The following is a 27,806-nucleotide window of genomic DNA, read 5'->3' on the forward strand; positions in this document are numbered from 1 at the left end:
AGATCAGCACTCGAATCGAGCAAAGGCCAGTTAATTGATCAATTAACTCTTGTGCGAAAACCCTATTATACTTTTTAAGGAAGGTGGTACGTAGATAGGAGTGTAGGTATATATTTTATTAGCACAAGGTGTTTTTTGGATTAATCGTAGACCTTTATGCTACTGCTTCACGTTTCATCTTTTCTTTCAAATCATTTTGTACTTTCGATGAAGCTACTTATGCAGTTCTACTTAGTAGACATCCACTCACAATTTGATGCCCGATAAATTCCAAGTGTCCTGTGTCGGACCGCAAATGTTATTGTAGGGCATACCCATTTTCATTGCATGTTCACCAAATGGCCGATGTTCCTGTGGTCGGGAAACCAGATAAAGCCTAGTTGAAATTTGTCTTCTAGATAGCATAATACCCTCTTGCAGTTATGGGCTACGCTGGAGTTAGTCATTGGCGACGACAAGGCTAAAAACGCCGCCTGTCTATCTGTGTATATGGTTGCCTTATGTATCCTTTCATAGTTGGGCAATAGAGCTTCAAATGCCTTCTCTTTGCCTAGTACTTCCGCTTGGAAGATGCTAGCCAAGTTCGGTATACGAATGGAGAGATTAATGATTATTTTTATTTTGTCGGAAAGATAAAATTTTTGATTATACCTTAAGGAACAGACGTTTCTAAAGAGTTGGTCCCAACAAAGCATGTAATATTTTCACAAAAGATCATTGAAAGAACCGAAATAATTTGTCTTGTATCAAGAAAAACTTCAAACCTGAATCAAGTTATCTGATTAAGTTGTGGTCATCATGAGCATTCATAAATACTAACCAAGGCATATTATTTTCAACACTTTTATTTATTTTGTTATTCCCATAATCTACTGAAAAAACAATGAAAGCAAGCCAATAAGTATAGATTTTAATAATAATAAAAAAATTACATGCCATTTCTACTTAATCTAAAACATCAAAAGATACGCGTAGATTCCATTGTGAAATTGTATTGGATACAACAAAAATATAAGGAAGATCTCTTAGACATGAAGAGACTTAAAGTTTATTAAAAATTTTGGATCAGAAAAATTAAAATTCGACAAAAAATTTAAAAAAAAAATCTAAACAAGTTCAATTCTATAGATGAAACCGATCTTATATCAATTTTTTACAAAGATATCAGTTTAAATGTATAGAAATCTAATAATTGGGAATATTTATAGTCTAATAAAGCTTTATGTTGAGTAATATATCTTAATAAGTTGACAAACCAAAAATAATAGCAAGACATTTTACTGCTCAAGGGTTTATACTGAAAATGATTAAAGTTCCTACAGGGTCTGGATCTGCATTACCATCTACCATTTAGGGGTAAATGAACGATCGCATCAATAAGCAAAAAGCTTAAAAGCTCATGCAACATAAGGGTAACGAGAGTACCTCGTTTCTCAGAGGGTAGTTTACAACAAAAACAGCACATGTCACGAGTCTAAAGAGCAACAAGTCGTGCGCGCACACTGCCTTATCGACTCAACAGCCAAAAGCTAACGAGCATAGGTGCTTGCCAAATTAAAGCAAAGAAACACAAATTCAAAACTAAACGAACAACAACAAACACAAGTACACACTTGTAGATAACGAATAAAAAGCCCCAAAAGCTGACAGCAAAGAAGATACGCGCGCGCATACGAGCGGCCAGGCATTTCTGCTTTCTGCACGGCAAGAAGTTGGCGGCAAAGCAGCGACGCGCAAACGAGCCAAACGGCCAACGGCAACAGTCAGTCACAATTCATCTTTCGCAGCAAGTAAACGTTTTAACAGCAGAGCGTTGTTGCCGGTAGGAGTCACACGCGCACACATACATATGTACATATGATAAAAAGCACAGGCGAAAAGGCAAAATTCAAAAGTGCAAAGTTGTGAAAATTTTTGTGGAAACAGGAATTACAATTATAAAATTCAATTGTGTTAAAGAGAGAGTATTTCCTAGTGAGTCCCTAATGAATTGAGTGTCTCTGCTCGTTAACTCGTTGTGCCTTAAACGTGCGTGATATATTCTGTGGAAATTGAATTTCGTATTAATTGAAAAAATATTGATAAAAAAGCTTAAAATATTAGAGATTAATTTGTGTTTATACGATTTTTGTTGTTATGTTAAGAAACCAAAATTGGCAACGACAACATATTTTGAATAAAAAATAATAATTATTATAATGTCCGTTTAGTGTTGTTGTTAACCTCCACGAAATTGAATTCAACCGAAGTTGTGTTGCAAAAGCTGTCATCAGCAAAAAGTATAAAATAAAAGATAAGCCCCCCTAAAAAAAAAACAACAATAAAGGTAGAATCGAACAAATTGACGGTTACATTTCTATATGCATACAAATTGAACGCACCCTGCGCGCCCGCATACCAAAGCGTACGACCACACTGGCAAGTCAGCAGCGGCTACTGGGCCAAAGTCAGCGATAAAAAATACTAATACGAACAAAAGTGCACAACAACAACTGCAAAAAGAAGAACAACTACAATAATAAGAATTAAAAAAGCAACAACAAGAAAAAATTACAAAAACAATATTAATAAAAACAAAAATAATAGCAACAAGAAAAAAATAAAACCACCAATAAGAAAACATAATAAAAACAACAACAACTACAAATTTCCACGGTCAACTTTCAAGCAGCAAGCGTCAGCAAGGGAGTCCAATTAAGCCACAAAAATCAAGCACCTAGACGGTCGACGCCTTCAAAACGTTCGAATTGGAGTTGAAATTAGGTAAACATAATTTGCATACAAACATAAGATACATATGTACCTACGTATGTATGTTGAATACACATTACTTTCAGACAGCTGAAACACTTAGCCATATGCATATTCAATAGCTTTTAGACCAGCCAGCGTTTAGCCCAAAGAAAGTGCGTAGGTATGTCAAAACTACAAATAAACACACAAACATGCATATAAACAAAGAAACATACATACATAGACATGTGGGTGTACTCAAGAATTATTTCTAAACCTTGTACTCCTCATGCGGCTTAAGCGCTTACCGCTTGTAATTCACATTGTTTAAAAAGCTGTGTAGACAGTTACTTTCTTTCGGCGACACTTTAGCAACGACTTGTTGCTTTCGCCAATTTTTATATGACATACATATGTACTATATATGAAAAAAATAACAACAAAAGCAATATGAATGCAAACAAAGCTTGAGTGCTGCTGTTTCCGGTGTTGAAACAAATTAAACATATTCATATTTGGTTTGCTGGACTGGTTAATGAAGTTGTTAGAAGAAATGCCACGAAATGTGGCAATAAAATTAGAAAATTGCTGTTGTTTTAAGCGCTAAATTGCTCGGTTAATTATGATGTGAATAAAGTGGAGATTTGAAAAAAAATTAGATATTAACTATAAAAATATTCAAAAATTTATATAGAAATGAGTGTGAGATTTTGATGGACTATTCAAGTAAACTTTATGAAAGCCCGATAATGTTCTTGTAAAGTGTAAGTACGCTAGATAGCGCACTAAAGACAAATAATTATCAAATTATTTTTGAATCGAGTTCAATAATTCTGGAAATATGTAATTCTGGAAATATTTATTACTAAATATGTTTGATCAAGGAAATGTCTGTCTCGCTATGTGCCGCTACAGTCGATTTATTGCCAAAAAAGCACAAATATATAGTATCGTATCATTTTGTAAATCCATGCATAAATCATGCATCCAATCATAGGATTGGTAAGGATAGTTCCTAAAATTCTATTAGGTCTACAACTTTGCTTCCGCCGTTTTCCAATAGATGTCTCTAGGGTCGAGCACTGGTCGATTAAATCGTTTTATATCGATCTTGGACATATGTGTCAACATTAACCCAACAAAATATTTGTAGAGATCTGTTTGCATCCCAAACTTATTCTCAAAACTGAAATGTCACGGAATACACATGCTGCCAGAAAGATTTCACATACTACCCGATTTATAAATCATTAAGCCCATTGTATTTTTAAAAAACCCATAATTAGGTACATATATCGGAACTACGGGAGCTACGGGAAGTTATGATCCGATTTTAACCATTTTTGATAGTTCTTGAGATATGGTTTTTGACCTATAATTGGGCGAAGGCTATTTAAAAAAAAAATTATTGGAGTTTTCTTCTGCATTTTCTTCTGTAAAATTAAGTGTTTCTGGTGTTTTCCGTTAGTGAATTAATACACTTTTAGTAATTTACAACATAACCTTTGTATGGGAGGTGGGCATGGTTATTGTCCGATTTCGTCTACTTTTATGGTTTATAACGGGTTACGTAAGGGAAGTGACTCCAAAAAGTTTGGTTTATATAGCTTTATTGGTTTGCGAGATATATACAAAAAACCTATTTGGGGGCGGGTCCAAACCCACTTTTCAAAAGAAAATGACACCCAAATATGTCCCTCACTAATGTGACCATCTGTGCCAAATACTACTTTCATAACATTATTTATGACACTTTATAGGTTTTCGGTTTCCGCCATTTTGTGGGCGTGGCAATGTCCGATTTCTCTCATTTTCATTACAAACCTCCTCAGCGTACCAAAGGGAACTAATATTCAAAAAAAAAATTGACTACTAGTTGCAGCAACATTATTATTTAAATTATTTGCAAAATCATATTGATGGTCTGGTATCAAATAAACCTAAGCTTTACCACATTTAAAACAGTTGAATTCATCAGGTTCAAATTCAAGAAACTTTCGTGATTTAATATTTGGAATAAAAACAATATAATCAGCGAAGAAATCGCGGTTTTGAAAAGAATTTCAACAAGCACAAAGACATTCTTTAAATTCCCGAGTACTCTAAATATATAAGAATATCTTATTTCCAACCAAAATTAAATATTTTTTGTTTTACTTCTAAGCTGATTAAATTTTTTGTATTTTTTAGTTCAAATATATATTCTGGAAAAAATTGCAAATAATCTACTTATTTATTTTATTATTTATTTGAAACATATGGTCCGACAAAGGGTTGTATGATTCATAATAAATACTTTCAATTGTGAAATACCCACTTCTTTGTGTAATCAGCGCATTGAAAAATGTGGTTTTGCTGCGCGATTACTGTATTTTATATTCTTTGTTGTATTAGAATTGTGTACATATAAAACTATTTTCATTAACAGAACTTATTTAATAAAATTATTTATTTACAAGTGTTTTTTTCTGATATAGCTAATTGCTAATGAAATAAATCGTATCTTTGTTTGCCGTTCATTGAAGGGCATATGTCATATCAGTGGAAAGGTTTGAAGTGTTGGTTGGGTTTTTTGTATCTCTTTTAATTTTGGAGATTGAAATTTTACATCATAGAGAATGATTCGTTTTAAAATGGTCTCACTCCGCCCCGAAGCAATTCACTTTATTTGGGATAAGTTCTTTTAAGTGGTCGAGCTTTCAAGTCCCTGCTTTTCTCTTATGATGTGAGGCGAGAAAGTCGTCCAAACATCTAACAGAAGTAAAAGAGTTAAGTTATTGATATTATTATTAAGAATAATCGGCATTGGTAGTCAATTTCGAAATTTCTACTTGATAGCTAGTGAGTATGATCCAAATCGAGCCAGAAAGCTTTTTGTACCAATCGCTCACAGCATAAAATAACAGTTTACAAAATAAGAGACAGCTGATAATTCATTTTCATAGGTTAGATCTGTAACATGATCGACATAAATACGCATACATTAGTGGAGATTTTATCAGCTTACTCCGATCTTTAAAACTTCCACTTAGAAGAGGTACAGAGTTTAAAAAAAAATATTTACTAAGGGAAGAACAACTTTGTAACTGAGAGCATTAATATAGTATAGAACTTGTGGTAAGGTATGCTATGGAGCTTTCAATTAACAGTGAACACTTAGAAACGTCTAGTTTCGCCAAATGATAGAATGTGGAGAATCGCACATAGAACTGGTATAAATTGGTATAATCAAATAAGTGTTTATACCGATAAGTAAGCAAGCCAAAAAGTGACGAATCAAAGGCGACTCCTAAGACGCAGAAGACACGTTTAAGCGAGTTATTATTTCTGAATTTAATTTCAAATGTTTTAACGAGTTGCTTGAGATACTGTGGTGAAATATAAATAAGTGATATATTCCAATTGGATTATACACTGTTATACAAATCGCCTGATTTTATTTTGGTAACTTGGATTAGTGTTTTAATTATTTTTTTTATTTGAGACAAAATGATCCTTATGTTAGATTATTTTAGGTTAAGTCAGATTTTTTGAAAACTGTTGGTTTTCCTAGAAGCTTTGTTGGAGCTTTGATAAATAGACTTATAAGTGAACATTATTATATAGTCTGTTCTTAGCAATAAATGGGTCATTTATAGTGAACAACATTAAAGAACAATCCTTAAATATTACTTTAAATCTATAATATATACTTATCTATTTATAATTATTATACCATATTCACCGCTGCTTCAAGTTCACCTCCACCTTATGTAGGTCACCCATTTCTGTGCAATTTTTTTTAACGAGCTGGTAAAAAGCGCGAAGGAAAATATCAAAAGCCAACATTTTATAGCCGCACTTTGGCTCACCTTTAATCAAATAATAATAAAAAATTTTCTGCACCAACGAAAATCGGCTATAAATCATATTGACTCGAGTATTTATTACGCTAATTAAGTTAAGTATATAAATTAACTCGTTCGCACTTAATACGCGCGAGTTTTACTACTTCCTATTTTTCAAACAACAACAACTAACACGCGAGAAACTCTGCAACAAATATATACATACATATATAAATATATAACAGCGCACAAGACGCTCCTTAGCTTCTTCCTTCTGAAGCACGAAAAACGCGGACAGACAGACAAGACAATAAAAAAGATAGTGAAATGCTCGTAAAATAAATAAAAGCAAAATGATGCTTCAGAAAAAGTAGTTCTACCAGTTTAAAATACTAGTATACCACATGCATTGTTGTTGTTGGTGTTGTTGCTATTATGTGGTTTTTTTGGTGTCGCTTGTGCTTTCCTCAACTTACGAGCAATTTCTTGAACAACCCAGAGCAACAACAACAACAACACTACCTATTATCATCATCATCAGCCGAACAGGCAGTCAGCTAGCAGTATAACGCTTGAACTTCGCTTGGGGGCTTTGACAATGCCAGCGTCTCGTTAGCGCGCGTATAGCGCCTTCAAAGCTTTGTCAGTGCAGGCTAGATAAGACAACCGGCGTGAGCACTTGAAAACAGCCGGCTCGACCAGGTAGACAGACACAATCTGGTTTATCGGTGGTCTTTCATGCAACATTCGATGACTCTAACCAACAACAACAACAGCAGTGACACACTACAATAGTACATATTACTCGTTTCAAGCACAATATGATTTTCGGATTTCTGGTTTTTTCATACTCCTGCATAGCACCTCGACTAGTGAGTCCGCTGTGTTGGTGAGTCAGCGTGCGATTTCGTCAACAATCATCGCTGCTCGTACGGACAGTGGCACAATGTGGTGATTTGTTGTTGTCAAAACTCTGGTCTGATGGTTTATTTTAAGCAAGTTTCGGATTTGCATGAAAATTGGCACACAACACTTAATTAACCAGTTTGGAAGTGATAGAGTGGCTTAATAGTGGCGAACGCATCCGTCACCGTTTGTACCGTTACAACTTTTGTTTATACATGCGAATTTTAATATTTTTTAGTTTAAGTGATAACGAACGGTATGCCTTGAATGGACTTGTTAGTTTAAGTGGTGAGCTTTACAGTAAGCTTTGTTAGTAAATATCGTTGAAGATTATTTCGATTGGCCTCAATAATTTCCGAGTTAAAAATTGGTTCTAAACTTAGTTATCTTATATTTTCGATTTTTAGAATGTCGAGGTTATGGTGGTGGTATTCTGCGTAATATTTTTTAACTAAAATATACAACTTTGAAGATTGAGTGAAAGCTTAGCGAAAGCTCTGTGTTCGAAAACTGGTTGTGTGCCCTTTTTATTCTCTTAAAGAGAATGTTCGGAAACATTTGTTCGCATGCAATTGAGTACAAAATCGGTGAAAAAAACACTACATTAATGAAAATTGAGAATTTTTTGACCGATTTTCATACTTTTAATCCAGTAGATTAACCTAAAGTTTAGGTCACTTCTAGAAAAACTCTTAAAGCTCTTCGACTGTATTATTTATACCTCCAATTAGTTATATTAATAAATATAATGAATTTTGAAATTTTTTTATAATTTAATATTTATAAGATATTTTATTCTTTTATTCATATTTCGAAGCCAGAACTCTACTGGAAACCATATAGAACAAGTTTTAATGAAATCTATGAGCTTTCACAGAGCGACCTGGTTACACTTGGAATCTCCAACTGGGGCCGAACTGCGAAGGAAGGAGAGGAGTGGCGCGCTATAACCGGCTAAACGGTTGAACGCCAATCACATCACATCACATGAGCTTTCACATATGAGAGCACCATTAGACATCTATTTTTTTTTTCAACAGAGCTGATCACGAGTACATATTGATCCAAAATCACTGCCACATGTTCCATTCTCTGGCAACAAACACAGAAATTTCAAATTTAATTTATTATCTCATATGGTCCATTCTTTGAGTCCAATTTTCGACGACTCTTTCGAGAATTACGACTGGTAACTGGTATCGAATGACATGCGTGATGTTTTGCTCCAAGACCTTAATCGAAACGGGATTGTCAGCATAGTCTTTAGACTTTACATATCCTCACAGAAAAAATACTAACGGTGTGATACCACACGATCATGTTGGTCAATCGACCGGCCCAAAACGTGAAATTATCTGCTCACCGTATTGTTACCTCAATAATAAATCCATTGATTGATGCGATTTGTGGGAAGTGGAAGTGGTGATGATTCCACCGGTCCACAAACCACACCAAACCAATGTTGCTTCTGGATGAAATGGTCTATTCGGTCGAATATTTTCCAATAATGAATGCTGGGTCTCAAGATAGATGATGATGTTGCGAACAGTACGCTCAGTAGACAAAATATTAGACATCTAAACCATTTGAGAAATTGTTGAAATCGTAAAAGACATTCAAATAACGAAGTTATGATTCAAATTAAATTTTATAGACCAAAAACTGTGCCTTTGACTTTGAAACCTTCAATAGTCTAAAATACATAATACTACTGAACTACTATTGAAGTCATATTTTCCACGACTCTTTGCACTTCCGCACACCATGCCACAGGTCGACTACTATGTGTGTTTGGTTTTTGTTTTTCTTTTTTGTTGCTTCGACGGACGTGAACTTGTTTACCAACTTTTACCACAGGAACAAATAGTATTTCCTTGGCGCAACACGATAGGACGCATTAACTTAATATTTGAGCGTATGTGTATGTATGTATGTATGTAAGACAATATATATGTATGTAGATGTGTATATAAATTTTCCCTGAGTGTGGGCGCATTTTTTTTAACACGACGCTGGCGTTGCTGACCGACTTTACACTACTGGCATGGCCACAAACTCACCAAGGTATAATGAATATGTTGTTATTGTTGTTGTTGCATTTTACGTTTGACAATGAAATGTTTGTTGTTTATCCTTATTTTGCAACGCAGCACATCGGTAAGTACATGCAGTTAACAAAGACGCTCTGGAGCTGACGGCACAGGAAGAAATTAACAAAAACAGCAGCAACAACAACAAAATATTGACTTTCACTGTCACTTGTGAAATGTGTCAAAATCCAACGTAAAATTGGTTATTTAAGTTTTAGTGTCGCTTAGTGTGCAAACCGATCCGTTGCTGGCTTTGTATGTATGTAAGTATTGGTGCGGCAGCTTGAGCGTGGCACAAGAAAATTCAGAAATTGGGGCAATGAGTTAAGGGATTAAAATAAAATGTAATGGTGTAGGATGTGGTCATACCGCCAATACATACACACGCTTTTAATTGCGCATTCGTTGTGCTCCAATATTGTCTGAATAATCATAACCTTGAATGCATCGAAGAGATATTTTTGCCATTTATTGAAATTTTGCAAGTCAATAAAATGTAACAACGGCGAGGAGTACTTACTGACATACATACATTTTTGAGGCACGCGGAGCTTAATTAATTGTACGTAAACACGTTGCCTTTTCTCGCTACATATTTGACAATGCTGCCACTGGTGTGCCAAATTGACAAAACTGGATATTGAAATTATTCGAAAATTAAAAGAAAGATCAAAAATAAAATACAAAAATAAATTAAAAAAATATATTTAAAAAAAATTTATAAAAAATATATATAAAAAAATCATAAAAAAATAATAAAATAATAAATTTAATAACATTAAATAATGTTAATTGCCAAAAAAAACAAAAATTAAGTCATACACTAAGTAACACAATGAACCAAAAAATTATTTGTTAACACAAACACATACATATGTATTTATGCTTTGTATTTATGCACACGCATGTATGAAGCGTGGTACTTACACTCGGTAGTTAGGTATTATGAGTTTTGTGCGCCATAAAACGTTTTGCTAGACAAAGTACTGCTTCACACACGCAAGTCTAGCTCGTAAACTTGGTCATAAGTAGCTTGGCCACATAAAAGCCTGGTCAGGCGAAATGACAAAACCTAATCGTGCGTAATATGGGGAGTGGCCTTGAAGAAATTTGAGATGTTTACAAGAAAACTTAAAACTATTATGTAGCGTTTGTGGTGACTATTTCAATGGGTGGCATTCAATATGCATTGCGGATTATTATTTATTTATTTTTAGCAATTTTAACAACAATAGCCGTTTATTGATATATTTCTTATTTATTTTTAGTATTTTTGTTTGTTTAAAATCCACCTTTGAATTTAAAATTGTTTACTTATTTTTTATAAATTAATTTTTTGATTAATTAAATTAAATTTGTTCAAATTAATAATTAAATATTATCTATTTAAATTTTTGTTATATAATTAATGTATTAATTTATTCTAAATATTTTCATGTGAATATAATAAGTTAAGTTCAATATTTCATCTAAAATTCATTAAATTGAAGATTTATTGAAGCTTGAGCGAAAGCTTTATGAAAACTCATTGTTCTATATCTTTTGATTTGCAAAAATAGTAAAATAGCATAAAAACAGACCGATAGGGACCGCAAGATCTTGGCCTACATCCGTACAAGATCAAATTAACGCAAGAACTGAAGCCGTTTGACCATCAGAATCGTCGTATGTTCGTGAATTTTCTGAGCTTCAACTTGAAAATGATCCGGGTTTCCATCGAAAAATCAGCTTCAGCAATGAGACTTATTTCTGACTGAATGGCTTCGTCTATAAGCAAAATAAGAGTCACCATTGCATCCCGAAGAAATACGGTTTCCTCCGTGATGATCAAGACCGGCACATTACTGTAAATGGAAATCGCTACCGCTCAATGATAATAACCGAATATGTTTTTAGCCCAAATTGGATGATATGGACTTGGACAATATGTGGTTCCAACAGGACGACGCCACATGCCACACAGCGAATGTCATAATCGATTAATTGAAAGCCAAGTTTGGAGAATGTGTTATCTCACGAAATGGCCCAGTCAATTGGCCGCCTCGGTCATGCGATTTAACGCCGTTAGACTATTTTCTATTGGGCTACGTCAAGTCTATGGTCTATGTCAACAAGCCTGCGGCGACTGATTTACCCGTACGAATATCGAACGTGAAATTGCAGCAGTATCGGCCGATTAATGCAGTGTCTGGACTTTTGCAAACGTGCCCGTGGTGACCATGCAAAAGAAATCGAGTTCCATACATAATGGCATCACAGGAATAAATAATTTCATTGATTGTTTTATTAAAAACAAAAGCTTGTTTGTAGCACTCTTATTGAAAACCCCTTTATTAGTATATTATGACACAGATCTCTATTTTGGTATTCTAACTTTCTATATATAAAGTTAATTCTATATAAGAACGATCTATAAGAAGTGGGTCATAGCCATAAAGTATTCAATTTTTTTGTTTTTCATGTTCCCTGCAGTGTTGACAGACCTTATTCCGATATATATACGGAACCGTACCGCTTACGTAGACCCAACCATCAACACAATTTCCTACATGGCTAACACAAACCAGAGGCATGCACATCTGTTTGTATCATTTCCAAGTTGTTTCCGCAACGCAAGCCATAAAAACCGAAAAACACACAACATTTGTAGACTTCATCTGTACTTCGAAACATTACGTGACAATGAGAATGATGGACGGCGGCCGAACAGATCGCGAGGCGCATGCACAGACTGCTCTATAACTAACAACAAGATCAACAACAATAATAACAATATAAGAATGCGCAAAAGCTGGGGAACTAGTTCATTTGATTCTTTGCGTATGGTTTTGGGTGCTAAGTAACATAGACATTAAAAAAGAAATAGTTATGTAAGCACTTTAATTTCGTGTGTACCAGTTTGTCTTTTGAACTTTTATCGTAATTGTTTTGAGTTTTTTCTTTCGTAAACATGAAAGCAATAACCGAAACGTGCTTACCGACAGCATTTGAATATAGACACACGGCTATAGAAGCTGTAATAGAAACCAGAAAAACTTGGTGAAATAAGATAATAAATATTTTGATTGGTGATTTTTTGTAAGAATGTCTTTTAATATATATATAATATGTATATTGACAAATGGCCAAGTATAGACTTATATATTTCGACATCGAACTTGCCATTCTTTTCCTTTAAAAATCGACGAACTTGACACTGCGCCATATTTTCTTTTGTCAAGTAACCTTTATTGAACTTTCCTCATCAAAAGCCTTCGTTTAAACAACTAAAAATAAATCCAAAGAGATCGGTTCTTGACAAATTATAAAAAGTATAACATTCAGAATTGCAACAATTTGAAAAACGAAAGGCTTATGCCATCCTCTCTGTCATTTTTTTGTCATTACCACTTATCATTGAAGTTCTTAATACAATATAGACCTTTCTTTCTTTATTCCGTGTAATCTATCCCCAAAAACACCCCAGTAAACTCTTGTCATACAACTTTATGTACGATTTTCGGTATGTCAAATTTAATGACAGTTGTTGTCATAGGTTGACAATGATTGACAGTTCATTTTGAGTTAAATAATTTTTCAGCCTAACCTCAAATTGTTTACTTATTTATATCATTTTTGAGCCTAACTTCATATTTCACTTGGCAATCGAATTGAAATGATATCCTTTTGTCATTTGACTATTTTTTATCAGATTCCCAAAAGAATTATGTAATTCATTCATTCTGTCATTCCCAAAGAATTATGATAGTCATATAATTTTATTACTTTTGAGGATCCCTAGTATTTTATAGCAATAACATTATTATAGCTGTCATCGATTGGCTAACTGCTATAGACAAGCCAATCGAACAAACTTTCCAAATTTTCATACAAACTGGCAGCACTGAAATCGAATTGTATATACTTGGTCGCACTGAACTCTTCAACCATCGTCTATCTCTAACGTTTTCTGCAACAAATTTAATTTTTATTAAAGTTTTTTATTCAATAAATTCAATACAAAAATACTAACGATTTATCTTCGCCTGCCCTTTTCAATTTCAAATTTGTGTATAGCAATTTTTATTGATTTGACAGTAATTTGTCCTTTGAGCCGTTCACAATAGCAAAATGGTTCTAAAATGAGTAAAACAAAACTTGGTAGCACTCAGCAAGCGACTATTGAAATTTTAATGAGGTATTCGCATACTCTCCAGCACGAATTCAACTAGATATCTTTGTTGTTGTTTTCACATGTAAAATTTTTGACAGGCGAGCAGCGCCCAAAGATAGCGAGCAGAGAAGTGACCAATCGATGGCAGCTTATATAACATCTATATCTATTGCAAAATGTTAAAATAGCTTAAATCGACTTAAACTAAATCAAGCATTTTGCATTTCTTTTAAACATCTGCTCACATCTTCATCTCCAATTCATTGTAGCTTGAAGCTTCCAAACTCAAGGTATTGCTTTAGATAAAATATAATGTAGCAACTCGATAAAAATGGTGAGAATAACTCAATTTGTAGCAATTAACTTAAGTCGACTTAAGCTACTTTAACAGTTTGTCAAAAATACGTATGCTTGAGTTCACATATATACTGCTGCTACGAAATTCGTCTATTTCCCCCAAAATACACTACAAAGAAAGCAGCAGAAACACTAATGTAAAGGTCAGTTCATAGTTAACGCCGCTAAATGGTTATTTTTTTGACCGCCACATTATGTTGAGCTCACCTTGTTAATTAACAGCCAAACCATTTGGTATAATAGTGGACACGGTAAGACACATATTACTCAAACTAATTCCCATATCGACAAACCACAAATGGCCAGTCTTAATGAGTACCCCAATGACAACGACTTTGTTATTAACAGCAATTATTGCATATCTCTTTCCTCGTTTAGAGTTGTTGATTTTCCGCTTTTCATGCGACTTTATGCTTTCATTAAAATTAAACAACTCACAGTAGTCATAACTAACGAGCACTTTAAAAGGCCGGCAACATTCCACTTGTATGGAGAAAATTGAAAAAAGAAATTATTAAAGATGTTTCGCTTCGGTATTACAAAATAATACTAATTTGCGTATTAATGTGATTATTAAGAAATGTGAAAAGTATATTTTCTAAGAAATTTTTTTTTTCAAATCTCTTGAGCTGTATGACCATATTCTTCGGCGGCATGTAGCGCTCTCGCTGTCAATTCTTTCAAAGGCAAACCAGTTATATATAACATAAATGTAAATGTCTCGAACTTTTTTGGACTCTTCTTCTTCCGATATTACACAGTTCTTAAGCTAGAACTCCATACCAGACTTTTCAGGCTGTTAGCCTTTGAGCATTTATTCAGCTTAGAATAATGATCGGTGAATATGTTGTGAAGTTCCGGCTTTACGGGATGTTTCTGTCGAAGACCAAAGAACTAATTGGTTAATTGACCATTGACGTTAAAAATCTCGATCCGAAAAACCAGACATTTCCCAAGTAGTTCTGGTATAAGGCTAGTTCATTAGTTCTAGCCTTAAGCTAACGAACTAAAAATGCAAAGACAAAATCATTCGGCTACGGAAAACAATCTCGACTATGGTTATTATCAACAATTCTTTTAATAGTATACTTAGTTCAGTTTATAATATCCATTTTTGCAATAATAATAATAATCAATATGATTACGTATATGATTGACGCTTTCGCTGATTACGAAACATACGTGCATTAGGATTTTTTCGTTTTCAGATTATTTTAGTCATACGTGTTCATTTTATAGGTGTTATAACATCGCTTGTCTTTTCTCAATAAATTATTGGCAACACTCAAGTGGAATATCACAAATGGGACTTTTTGTACAACTGAATATACAAGTCAGTTATCAGAGCGGTATTTCTTCCTGAAATTTATATTTTATTGTACAATTTACAGCTGTGGTTAAAAGCGATATAAAACAATAAAGATCAAATACTAAGTATAAAAATTTACACGTTAGCAATAGCCGGATACATCAGCTGACTATCATTGAAAATGCACATTAGGGTGGGTGATTCTCTAGATGGATCAATATTTATTTGTTTTATGATTTGATTTAATGTAATTATTTACAGCATATATTCAACTAACAAAATGTAGCTATCAAACCCTCACAATTCCTCGAAATCTACAAGTTCTATTGAAAAATTCCCTGCTCTCATTTATATTTACATATATCCGTCTTTATCGGCACTTCGTCTACATGCATTTGAGCAAACAAACAATATCATAAAGTATTATGCAATTTCTATAAAAATGCATGAGCTAACTGGAAATCCACTAAATTCTGAGTATATAGTGTCTGATATCAAATAAATATTTATTCAAACATGCACATCTACATATATTTGTTTCACGGCGCAAAGTGAAAAAAGACTTGGAAATTATTGTTATCAAGTCTGTCGCACACATTCAATGTTTATCAATGTCCTAATGTTATTAAAATATAGAGATACTAATGTACATATGTATATCACATTCTTATTACACTATTGACCCTACAGGAAATGCTCAGTTGGATTGGAGAGTATAATTCCTTTGAGCTTATATAGAGATTACAAAAATTAACTTTGGCAGATAGCTGAAATCCTTTCTAATTATCGAAGCAGTGTATATGCTCATTTTATTATTTATAAATTTAAATCCGGATGTCTGTCTGTCCGTCTGTCCATGCAACGGATAACTTGAGTAGAGGCGAAATCGGACGATTGCCACGCCCACAAAATAGAGAAAGCCGAATACCTATAAAGTTGCATAACTAAGCTATAAATAAAGTTATAAAAGTGGTATTTGGCACAGCAGATCACACTAGGAAGGGGCATATTTGAATGTATCTTTTTTGAAAGGTGGGCGTGGTCCCAGTAGTTTCCCTTACGTACCCATGACACACCCTGAAAATAGTTGAAAACGAATAATAACCACGTCCACCTCCCACACAAAGGTTATGTTGAAAATAAAATGGCGTAAACTCACTAACGAAAAACATCAGAAACACTACATTTTACAGAAGAAAATTGTTAAAATCAGGGCATAACTTCCCGTAGCTCCCATATACCTAATTATAGGTTTTTCAAAAATATAAGGGGATTTACAGCGGATATATCGGTAAATATGAGAAATATCTTAGCCAAATTAAGTACGCTTATAGTCTTGGATATAATGTGATGAAAATGAGGGAAATCGTTTCAGGAATTACCTCAGCCTATACGCTATATATGATGATTTTCGTTATTCTATTGGACTTTATGCCGAATATATGAGTCAAATTGTGTGTTATCTGAATAAAATTTCATCAATAAATTGCGAGAGTATAAAATGTTCGGTTGCAAACTTAACATTTCCTAACTTGTTTTATATTCTATTTATTGTGTATTCAATTTCCAACAGGGTATTACATACAAATATACACCAATTAATGTATCATCATAATCAATTAGTTCAAAGCAAATTGATAGGGAATGTTAACTGATGAAAGATAAGCACAGTTTCGATTTGATGTCTACGCAAAGAAATTATTATAGAAATCAAAAAATCACAATTTTGTGTAAAATAAATTTGCAAATGAAGAATTATTATTTTTCGTCAATTCATGAGTCATATTTGTATATAGAGATTAAAAACATTTCAATGAGTTTTTATATAGATTTGCATATATTACACAAACTTTAAAAAGAAAAAAAAATAATATAATTGATCTTTGTTTTGCTTTTTTTTCATAACAATACTTGCGGTGTTCATTCATTATGTTGTAATAATTAAATGCAAGACAGCTATGTACACAATTGTCATTATAATTGTTCAATGACCTCAGCATTTGATTTCTTATTAATTTTCAAAGTGTAATTTATGTACATTCAATGACGCTTATTGTGATGACTCAAGTGCACGGCGTTGCTGAAATGTGTCAATATTGCAGCGTGCAACATGTCATCAAACCTTATCACTGAACAAATGTTTCGACTTTTCAATTGAAAGTACACAAAGTAAATTATATACAAATGAAGAATGAAGGCAATATGCGTAGAGAAGTATAATTTAGTATATGTACATATATTGACGACTGTGCGTAAACCATACAGAACTCGAAAATCAAAGTCAATGAATCATACAGGGTGTTCTATCTATAATGTCGAATATGGCGAATGAGTTGAAAACCACAATTCAATATAATTCTAATCATGAATCATTCTGCAGCAAGATCTCCAGATTTTACATACCATGATTTTTTTTTGTGGAATTATTTTACACCCTGTATTTAAGTTTATCAGCATTATATGCTATTCAAAAATATTTATTTAATATTTTATTTCAATTTTCAGAGAAATAATGGTTAGCCCACTTTAATAATGCAATATTTATTATTATTATTATTTTTCTTCCCTCATTACCCTCAACAATTAGTCACAAATGGGTCGGTCATATGAGTTTGCGATAAGAAGCGGCAACTTTGTTCCAAATAATTTACGACTTCTTTAAGTTCTAATATGTAAAATGTCCACGTTCGGAATAAAAAAATCGTAAATGTTATAAATTTAAGATTAGACTAATAACAATTAAAATTTACACCAGACAGATAAAGTACACACCGTAATTTTCTACTTTTACACCATGCTACAAAATATTAGAAATATTCAATGAAAGGTTATTTGAACAGAAGTTCTTCATCGATTGTAACCTTTATCTTATTCACTAAGAGCTCTAACAAGAATAACTTCAGTTTAAATAATTGATTAAGTAAAGAAATAGGGTCTCGCCTACAGCCAGGAAGCTAATCCGAGAGTTATTCTGGTAACCTTTGGAGCTAAGTCACTTAAAGACTCCTCGAAAGAAAGTAATCTGAGTATAACTTTAAATTTTAGTTAAGCTTACTGGTCCTTGTGACTTCATCCGACGAAAATGAAATGGGTCTGAAAGCTAGTAAAAACAACTTTGTTGCGAGAGTTTAAAAACTGAGCATATCGAACGATTGTCTGAGGCTCATACAAGGCCATAGTATATTTCTAGTGACTACGTACTCTAGGATTTATAACTTTAGAGTCAATCACATTGCCAATAAACTTTGTACTACCAGTCGAGTAAATTACCTTTTTAAGAATAACAACGATTCGAAAGTGATGAGGCTAGTGCGGATATTTATGACCCTCACAAGAGATATTTCCCTCACAATTCGTTCCGAAAATTAAATTCTCCGGAAAAAATAAAAAAAAACTTCTAAGAAATGAAAGGGTTTTGAGCATTCTTTAATTATTAAAACCTCCTTGTGAACTCAAGAGGTTCTTATTGTGGCGATCTATCGTTGAATTGGAACACAGTATCGTTTACAAAAACTAAAGCTCTTCGTATATCTAAACACAGACCAATGAATATCTAACAGCCAGAAATATCTACGGACGAAATGGTTTATATAAAATATATCGGCTTAGTCTATATCTTGAAAATAATTGATTCCCTTCAGAATTAATTGATTGAGGAACTGATTGAAACTGGGGATTGAAACTGAGTTTCTTAGGATTCCATCTCACTGTAATTTTTCAATCGGACAATAAAACTTGAAGTATATCTATAGTTAGGAGAAATTCGAAAGCTCGTGCAAAGTACCACTAAATTTAAACATGATGCATTTCTAATATTTATTTTTTGGAAAATGTGATAATTAAAGCTTTAATTGCTAAAATGACAACGACCTCAACAGCTTTACAAGTTCCAAGATCGGTATGATGTGGTTGCATACTAATTATGTGTTATAACATTGAATGATAATTTAGCAATATTACGCATAAGAATAGAAACTTTGAAGCAGTCTTACTTATATAGAAAATATATACTTCATACATATGTATGTACAGATATTTACATATTACTTTGTCTGTTGTTAAACCGCACAATTATGCGCATAACAACTTGCGACTGATTCATTATCTAAACATTTGTATTCGAAAGCTGTTTGGCATGTATGATCATACGAAAATGAAAGAAAGAAACATAAATTGATTGCTCTCAGCTTGAGTTTGGAATTAAAAACAATTCAAATGTGATTTGTGCATCAATTGAAGGCAAGCTTTTTAATTAAAAATCCAATAAAAGTGAGACGCAAACAAAATGACAAAAAAAAACAAAGTATGATAATATTCCAAAATGACATAACACTGTTATCACGTATATTACGAAAAAAACAATAAGTGACTGTGCATTAGGGTATGCTGATTTGTGATATGGCATCAAGATTTAACTTTCCTGAGAAAGTTTCCCTATATTTCTGTACATTCTTCTACTTTGAAATTACGTCAAAAAGTACATTCCTTTATTTATCGCTAAGCGTGATCTCCAGCTTTGCTATCAGCGGTATCTGATTATATATTTTACAGTTAGAAAATCAATGAAAAAGGACTAGAAAGTGCAACTTGGTAAACTGGGCATACTCAAAAACGTTTATAGACTTCCATATGTAGAGTGCTCCAAAACATGTGATCAATCGTATGAAGTGGTCTGTTTGTTTACTGATAAAATTCTTAAGGGCTCATGCAGTACACTCAAGTGTTAGTCCAAAGTATTGCTTACTAATAAAATTGCATATTTTCACTAATATATTAGGGTAGCTCACTAAGTACTAGGAAATATATTGTTTTATAAAACATGTAATTCATTCTTCAAACTATATTTCCAGAATTTCTCTACCGACTGAACCGTCTCAGACCATTTTTGTACTTCTTCTTTGTTTTTCTTTAAGACAAAATATTTCATGATAAGAAAAACTAATTCATTCATGATCTTCTACATTATACTGGGGTACTTGAAGTTACCACCTTATAAATATGTATAAAATGGTGCCAATTTTTATTTAAAAATTCATTTAAGAAGAAACATAGCATTTGCTATAGAATTTGTGCTTTCGTTTTTTCGATACATATTTCTCTAACTGTAATTATTTTGAAAGCTGATCTGTTGTATATTTTTTCTCAGAACAATTTTGAAAAAGTCGAGTACCGAAACTGGGTTTAAAATGTACAGTTATGAGTTTGTATTATCAGTTTTTGCTGTATGATAAAGATATGTCAGATGTTTTCTAAGTCGGTTGGTGAATTGAAAGGGAGAGAATACTTCCAAATTCGACCGCTTTAGAATGCAAAGGTATTCTACAGTTGTCAAACTGGAACTATTTTCTCTCTCCTGACTATTTTCGGTTTCCAGAAACCACTCAGTAGTATTATTCGAAAGAAGATATTGTCGCTAAAGAAAAGCAGATCTTAAAGACTTCAAGAGTTAAAAACTTGAGATATGCTACACTGAATGGAACTAAAAATATGTATTTTTGAAAAAATAACCCTTAGTAAAAAAGAAACTGCTCAAGAAAATTTCGAATTGAAGAAAACAATCAAACATATTTTAAGAAAGTAATGGTTTTCAAGTTTTATGTCAAATTCTGCTTCTAAAGTCTACATCACTATCACTATTTATCTTTTAAGGTAACTCTGAGTTTTATAAGTATATTGCGATATTTACTTTAACGTGCCTTTTTAAAGGCTGTAAAAGTTCTCTATGATTCACCAAAGAATTGTTTAAGATTTCAAAGTAAATTAAGTTATCTACACTTGAAAAGACATTTATTTGTATAGTTTTTTGTTCAAAATTTTGGTGAAAGTTTATAAACCCGCATGTAGGTCTGACAAGCGTCTGTGGGATGTAAAAGGGGACAGGTTTAAATCAAAAATTAGTAATCTCCAGCTTTTGAATAACGCAAATATTTACACATTTCTGCTATGTAAGATCTGACGTGTCTTAGCAAAATAAAAAACAGAAGCTTTCAAATATTATAAAAGTATAAAATATTGGCTATAAAAACGAGTACGCGCGCAATGTATTCATTACACGTTTCAAACTTGGCTGACTTCAGGATGAGTAATGCGCCAGCTACTCGCATATTCACACATAATAAAGTGGCTCACCCCGATATTTCACTACAAGCGGCACATAGACATTTACATACGAGCATGTCCATAAAATTCGCAGATGTGAATATCCAACCTCGGTGTTGTCTCATTGTGAGTCAGCGCAGCCGAGCAATAAACAAAGTCAGAGAATACCAATTGTTCCGTTCAATACGAGTTTTTGCGCCTTTTCTTAACAACATAAACAAATGCAAATGCCAAATGTTCATTGAGATCACTTTTTTTTAAGCGAATAAAAACAAAAAGCTTTACGTCGAAGCTCGCAACTTTGCGAGTTTATTTATTTTCCAAAATTCAATAAACGAAAGAATGTTGGCAGCGACTCTTCTTCTTTGCTAATTTCTTTCACTACACTTGCCACAGTGGTGGTTCTCGGTGCTACGGTGCGAAATTGTGGTATATTTAAAGTTCTTTGTGAGTCCAGATTAAGACCGCGGTTGCGTGGAAAGGGGAAGTTGGCAATCGTGCCATTGGGGTAAATAAATATCGGATAACCACCATAGCCTGGGTAACCACCATAACCCGGATAACCACCATAGCCAGGGTAACCACCATATCCCGGGTAGCCGCCATAACCAGGGTAACCGCCATAACCCGGGTAACCACCATAGCCAGGATAACCGCCGTAACCAGGATAACCGCCATAACCATAATCACCGCCATAACCGTAATCTCCACCATAACCAGGATAGTGATGATGATGTGGTGATCTTGTCGTATAGGGATATTGTGTGGGCACAACTAACTGTACATATGGTTTACTGCCGCCATGATGAAATTTCGGTGTTGCAATTAATTGCTCTCGTTGTTGCTCAAGTTCGGGTTTTCCGGCAGCATGTTCACAACCTACTGGCTGTTTCGGCTTTAAGTTTTCCTGTTTAGCTGTAGTATTCTTGACCTCCTCAGCCTCAACTGTTACGGTATCTGTGTCTGCTTCGATTGCAGCTTCAACCGTTGTGTTAACTGTTTCTGCATCGCTTGTAGAGTTTGCATTATTTGCCAATAGTTCTTGCTCCTTTTCAGTCAATTCACTCAAATCCTTCTTAACAACTGCGCGTCCTTCTACCGCTGCTGTCTCTGCAATATTTTTCTTTACTGGATACTCCCCTTGCGTCACCACAAAAGCCGCAGAAATCACTGTAAGGAAGAGAGTACAATATAATATTGAATTTCAACCAAAATAAATTCTCAACTCACCCAGAAGTAGAAATGAAATTGTGCTCCCATGCATCTTTCCGAAAATATACTACTATCTCCGATGGCCTTGCACTTGGTTTTATACAAAAACTTCGAAGCGGAAAATTCTGATTTTTGTTAAGTAAAATCATGTAAATTACTTACAAACTTGGAACTAATGTCTTTTGATAAAATTTAAAGATTTTATGATGTTCTTTTGTAATTCTAAATCTTTTCACTTTCCTTTACTATGCCGATCATGCTGAAATAGCTTAGAACTTCTTTCAAAACTCTAATCTAACTTCATAAATAGTGCTTTTTATTAGGTGCACTCTAGAAGCATCATTACATTATCATACGAATTTGTTTTTTGAAGTGCTGTTAGCTCCGACTTTAATGGAGAGAGCAATGCTGATGCAGAAAAAGACAGAAAATTTCATGCTACATTCTTCTCTTAAAACGTGAAGATCGTTTCTTAACCACAAAAGTGTGACAATTTTATGGACAGTTTAGATCAATTAGGAATTAGAAACGTAAGAAAAGCTAAAACTGTCAGTCAAACAGCCCAAAATATTCCGGTTTAGCTTATAACTATAATAACCCGAGTTTGAAGTTCTGCTAGATACTTAGGCGCCAAGGATTGGTTGACGGTCTTTTCGAAATTTTAGAAGATTTTCTTACTTACTTTTAGAATTGATTCTTGCCACGAGCAACACCTGAATTCACGATTTATTTGATATTGGCGATCATGTGGTCAAAAACAATGAATCTTGAACTATCGTTATTATTTATATCTCAGCGAAAATTACGACAATTTAAGTCTCTCTCCATGCAAACTAGCCCTGTATAGAACCGTAGTACGACCAGTCTTGTGATATGGAGCTGAAACTTGAACAATAAGCAAAAAACACAGTTAGAATCGGTCCTAATGAATGGCGGATAAGATGGAATATCGAAAATTACGAAAAATTTGTATTACAAGAATGGATAATTCAAGATCCCAAAAGAAGGTAGTGGACGCGTGAGCATTCATCGGCAAAACAAGAGGGCCTAAGATGAAAAAGAAAGGACAAATTAAACGAAGATCTAAATAAGCTCCGACTGGAAAACTGGAGAGAGACCACAATAGACAAAGTAGCTTAGAGGACTATTGTTCAACATGCCAAAGCTCACAAAAAGCTGTAGATTTATATTAAATAACTAAGAGCAGCCACCAAGAACGAAATATTTAATAAAAGAAAAATCTATAGAAGTGTTTTAGCTCATGGACATGGCTGTCTTCAATATGGAAGACATTTTAGAAGTATTGGTAGTGACCGAAGGACTTCCTTTGAATAAATGGACTTGACTCTGTTTGGTTACGTTATCAGCGGAAATTTTTTCTTCAATAAAAACAATATTTTACTATATGTAATCGACGTATACCAAAATAGAAGTTGCGTGGAATTGTAGGTTTTCAAAAGTCCTTGTTCCAATTCCTTAAATATTACCGCATTTCTCAGGAAAACCACCCAAATTTATTTAGGAACTGCATACATTTCATTACTTTAAGTACTGAAATTTTCACTGAGTAGTTTTTCCGGTCTCAACTTTAAAATCATTCCATCTTATAAAGGAATGATGAGTAATAATTTACATACTAATATCATTAACTACCGGTATTCGTAGCAACAATTTATTTAATTTAAATTGATTTATAACTAATTTGCTTATTTTTCATCTCTTTCTAGGCCTTTTTGGAAAGACACTTTTGAAGGTAAGCAAAAATTAATTGTTAAAATTTAAGAGTATAACCTCCACCAGATATATATTTGTACAAAAAATTTTAAATTTGTTTTTGCGTTTGAGACACCAATTCACAGCAAGCAGTCATAAATCATCGTCAAATGTACAAGAAATACTTGAAAATAAGACTTAAATGAAGCTACAAATTAATTAATTGCATTCGTTATTGTTTAAATACAAGTGGAAGATGAGATTAATACACATACCATATTGTTATAGTTCTTATTTTGAATTTTTTATGAAGAAATTGAATATATTTTTCAATTATACTTAACATTGCATTTTATGTACACGCAGCTGTAAAAAATTACCACTTACAGAGAATGTTAATTTACAATAAAATTCATGGCATTTTTTCTGTTATTTAACATACACCTGATAACAGCGAATGTTGATGCCTACTCGTTACTAAAATTATGCGCCTAGATGTAGGCAATGAAAATGTGTGAAAGTAAAATTTTGTTGTTATTGCAAATTGCATTCACTTATTTGAGGATGTATGTGTAACAGACCGTTTACCGCTCAAGTGCTTGATATGATCGATTACTTCAAGGTATTTACTGAGATAAGATTATAATCAGACATTGTCAAGCAATTTAATAATAGAATGCTTATGGTTGTAATACGGTAATTCTTCTACTGTAGAATCGGCTACTCAATAAGTCAACTTTAGTGTGATGATAAAGGTGTTTATATATTTTATTACCGCTATAATCGACTAATCAGGTTACTTCTTAGCAATCAATTGCTACTTTATACATGGAAATATTTATAAGATAATCATTTTTAAAATGATAGAAGGCGCCAGTTAACCTTCCAACTTCAATTAGTATTTCGATGTTGTATATTTTCAATATTTTTGAAACTCAACTGTCGTCATCTATAATCTTTCATATAAGTATACATACGTGTATATAACTGCGTAATCCAAAGACTTTGTGATCTGTCTCACTTAGTCTTTTATTGTAAATAAATGTTGATTACATCATGGGAATTGTTCCAGTTTCGTTTCAAAGGAAAATAAGTAACTTTTAATCTCGCCATTCAATGAAGACGTTCGAACTGCGATTACCAATTTTTACTTATATAATGTAAATATTTAGTTCTAGTGAAATATTGTTGTATTGCTTACAAGTCTATATGCATTATGTACCTAACCCAATTTTATATGCGACTAAATTTTGTACTATTAATATTATAATAGCTTTGTAAGTATGTATATGTACCTTATGCTATACAAATTGGATCACTTTTTGGGTGTAAAGATTGCAATCCCAAGGCCGTTGCTGTAATCGATTAAGCAAACAGTTCTTGAGGCATTTCTATACTGATGACTAATAAGTTAGCAGTCGTAGCAAAGTCGTTAGAGGGGGATCATTTTATTCAAATACTGTCCGAGACCAATTTAGAATATAATACCTTGGTAGACAACTAGTGATTTTGATTAACGTGAGTACCTGTCGACGACGGCCTAACCTCAAGGTGCTCAAAAACACATCGGTTCAATGCAATGCGTTGATCAGCGCCCTGATGTTGCTATGCACCTTCAGTACCAATTGGCGTGTGGTATGGTCACACTTATGCCACCTTGGTGGCCTCTGCCGTGCTTTTTGGCTTTGAAACCACACCTACCACGTAACTCCCCGAAGGGCCAACCCATTGAGCGGGTAGAAGCTAAGCTCTCAGGGCTCCTGCTCCCTGTGGTACCAGATTTAAAGTCTTTGGTAAGACCTTGTAGACGAAGCTACCACCTGTTGAGCCTTTCCATACTGCTCTGCACTGGTGGACAATTGTGGCTTGAACAAATTGCCCTTCTTGATAGGTAGAAAACCATTCTTAGGAAGAGTGCCTTATCAAAAAGGTAATATAATTGTAGTTCAAGCCAAGAAATATATTTTAGTCGTATCTTACGACAGGCATACCTTATCACGGGGTTGTTCTGCACCCATCACCGCAGGGTGAACCTTTGTAGACCATATCAAAACATCTAAAGATTTTTGTTCGGCTTCCAACACATAAACGGCATAAACAAACAGGATTCGAAAGGCTAAGTGTGAGTGGGCGGGGTTGTAGTCTGACGATGTTGTTTTTATAACGGATATCTAAAGCCTGTTTGGAGGAAAAGTGCAAATAATTATTATACTGGAGGACAAAGAAACGTGCTGTTTCCACGAGGTCAGACCGTAAGAAGAAGTGTGTTAAATGTCAAACGGGGACTAATTGCGGTGTCTAATCTGAAAGTTGATCTGGTTTATCTAGCACGAAGTTGTACGACAGTCAATTGCTTCATGAGACAGCTCAAGCTCTTCTTCTGCCACTGATGGCGATTTGACACCGAAGACCCTATTCATAGGTAGGGAATATATGTAGATGCTAATGGCTGCTCTGTGAATAGTGTTTCACCATTCGCTCAGATCTTATAGGAGTTTGAAGATCAATAAATCTTCCTGTTAGCAGGATAAAATCGATCTGATGACCAAGGTCATAAAAAATAATAATATTTTGTTAGGATACTACTGCTTTAATGTGCTGTTTGCCCAGACTTGTTCATATCAAGAATATGCCATGCATACATAATCTAAAACTTGTATTTCTAAGTCCCGACCCACGTTTCTTATGATAACGAAATCAACTTATTGAAACTATACAACTGCAAGTAAAGGGATTCTACAAAACTAAGGAAGGACTTGACTACACTTAGTGTTTGGACTAAGCGCTAACTTTTAAAATGAAAGGTTGTTTCACATATTTTTCTCGAGCTTAGTTCCAAACAAAAAGAAGGAGAAAGACAGTAGAATTTTGAAAGCTTTCTTTCGAAAATATTGCTATTTTGGCTTTAGCTACGACTCAAATAAAGATAACAATTGAAAGCGACTTCATTTTGTTATATCATATTTAAAGTTTGTTAAAATTGGCACAGTTTTGTCGGCTTTTGATAGCTTTCAAAGTAAATCGGAGCAAAGTAAAGCAACCTTAACCGACTCAGCCTTCAGATATTGCCTCTAACAAACAAGTGAGCTTATTTGCATGTTTTTTTATCGAAAGACTGACGTAACTCACTCAACTTTGCTTCCCCCACGAACCAGCAGAATGCTGATAAGTAAAAACCGTAAGTGCGTAACGGCAACTTCGTACACTTGAAAAGTAAATTATAAAAAAAAATTGAAAATAAAAAAATATTAATAATAATGATAAAAATATTATTTAAAAAAAAAAAACACAAAAACAACAACAAGAAAATAGTTAGCATAACAATTTAACGCTCATAACAAATGATTCACTTTAAAAATATGCATATATATACATACATTTGTAAGTATGTAAGTATGTATATTTTT

The 27,806-nt window shown here is 33.6% G+C and overlaps 3 protein-coding genes across 3 annotated transcripts in view; 1 reads left to right on the plus strand and 2 right to left on the minus strand.

Annotated features, from left to right (window-relative positions):
• The window catches only part of LOC105216610 (syntaxin-12), a 42,974-nt gene that overhangs the window by 2,548 nt on the left and 12,620 nt on the right, over positions 1-27,806 (minus strand). The window lies entirely within an intron of this gene.
• Positions 1,723-27,806, plus strand: part of LOC105216597 (unconventional myosin IC) — a 37,912-nt gene continuing 11,828 nt past the window's right edge. Inside the window, exons 1-2 of the mRNA XM_011191189.3 lie at positions 1,723-2,763; positions 24,414-24,439. The gene's annotated coding sequence lies outside the window, so the exon portion shown is untranslated. The remainder of the gene's footprint in view (positions 2,764-24,413; positions 24,440-27,806) is intronic.
• LOC105217638 (guanyl-specific ribonuclease pgl-1) lies at positions 17,947-27,725 on the minus strand. The gene is made up of 2 exons (XM_029043645.2): positions 22,705-27,725; positions 17,947-22,644 (listed from the first exon to the last, which is right to left on the minus strand). The coding sequence occupies exons 1-2, from the start codon at positions 22,736-22,738 to the stop codon at positions 21,788-21,790; spliced, it is 891 nt and encodes a 296-aa protein (XP_028899478.1). The 5' UTR covers positions 22,739-27,725; the 3' UTR covers positions 17,947-21,787.

This window comes from Zeugodacus cucurbitae, chromosome 4 (assembly GCF_028554725.1).
Source record: "Zeugodacus cucurbitae isolate PBARC_wt_2022May chromosome 4, idZeuCucr1.2, whole genome shotgun sequence".
Classification (NCBI taxonomy): domain Eukaryota; kingdom Metazoa; phylum Arthropoda; class Insecta; order Diptera; family Tephritidae; genus Zeugodacus; species Zeugodacus cucurbitae.

Excerpts from the sequence above, each read along its gene's own strand:
- LOC105217638 (XM_029043645.2), bottom strand. The coding sequence starts at position 22,738 with ATGCATGGGAGCACAATTTCATTTCTACTTCTGG. Across the intron at positions 22,645-22,704 it reads AATTTCATTTCTACTTCTGG|TGATTTCTGCGGCTTTTGTG; the intron begins GTGAGTTGAGAA and ends TCTTCCTTACAG.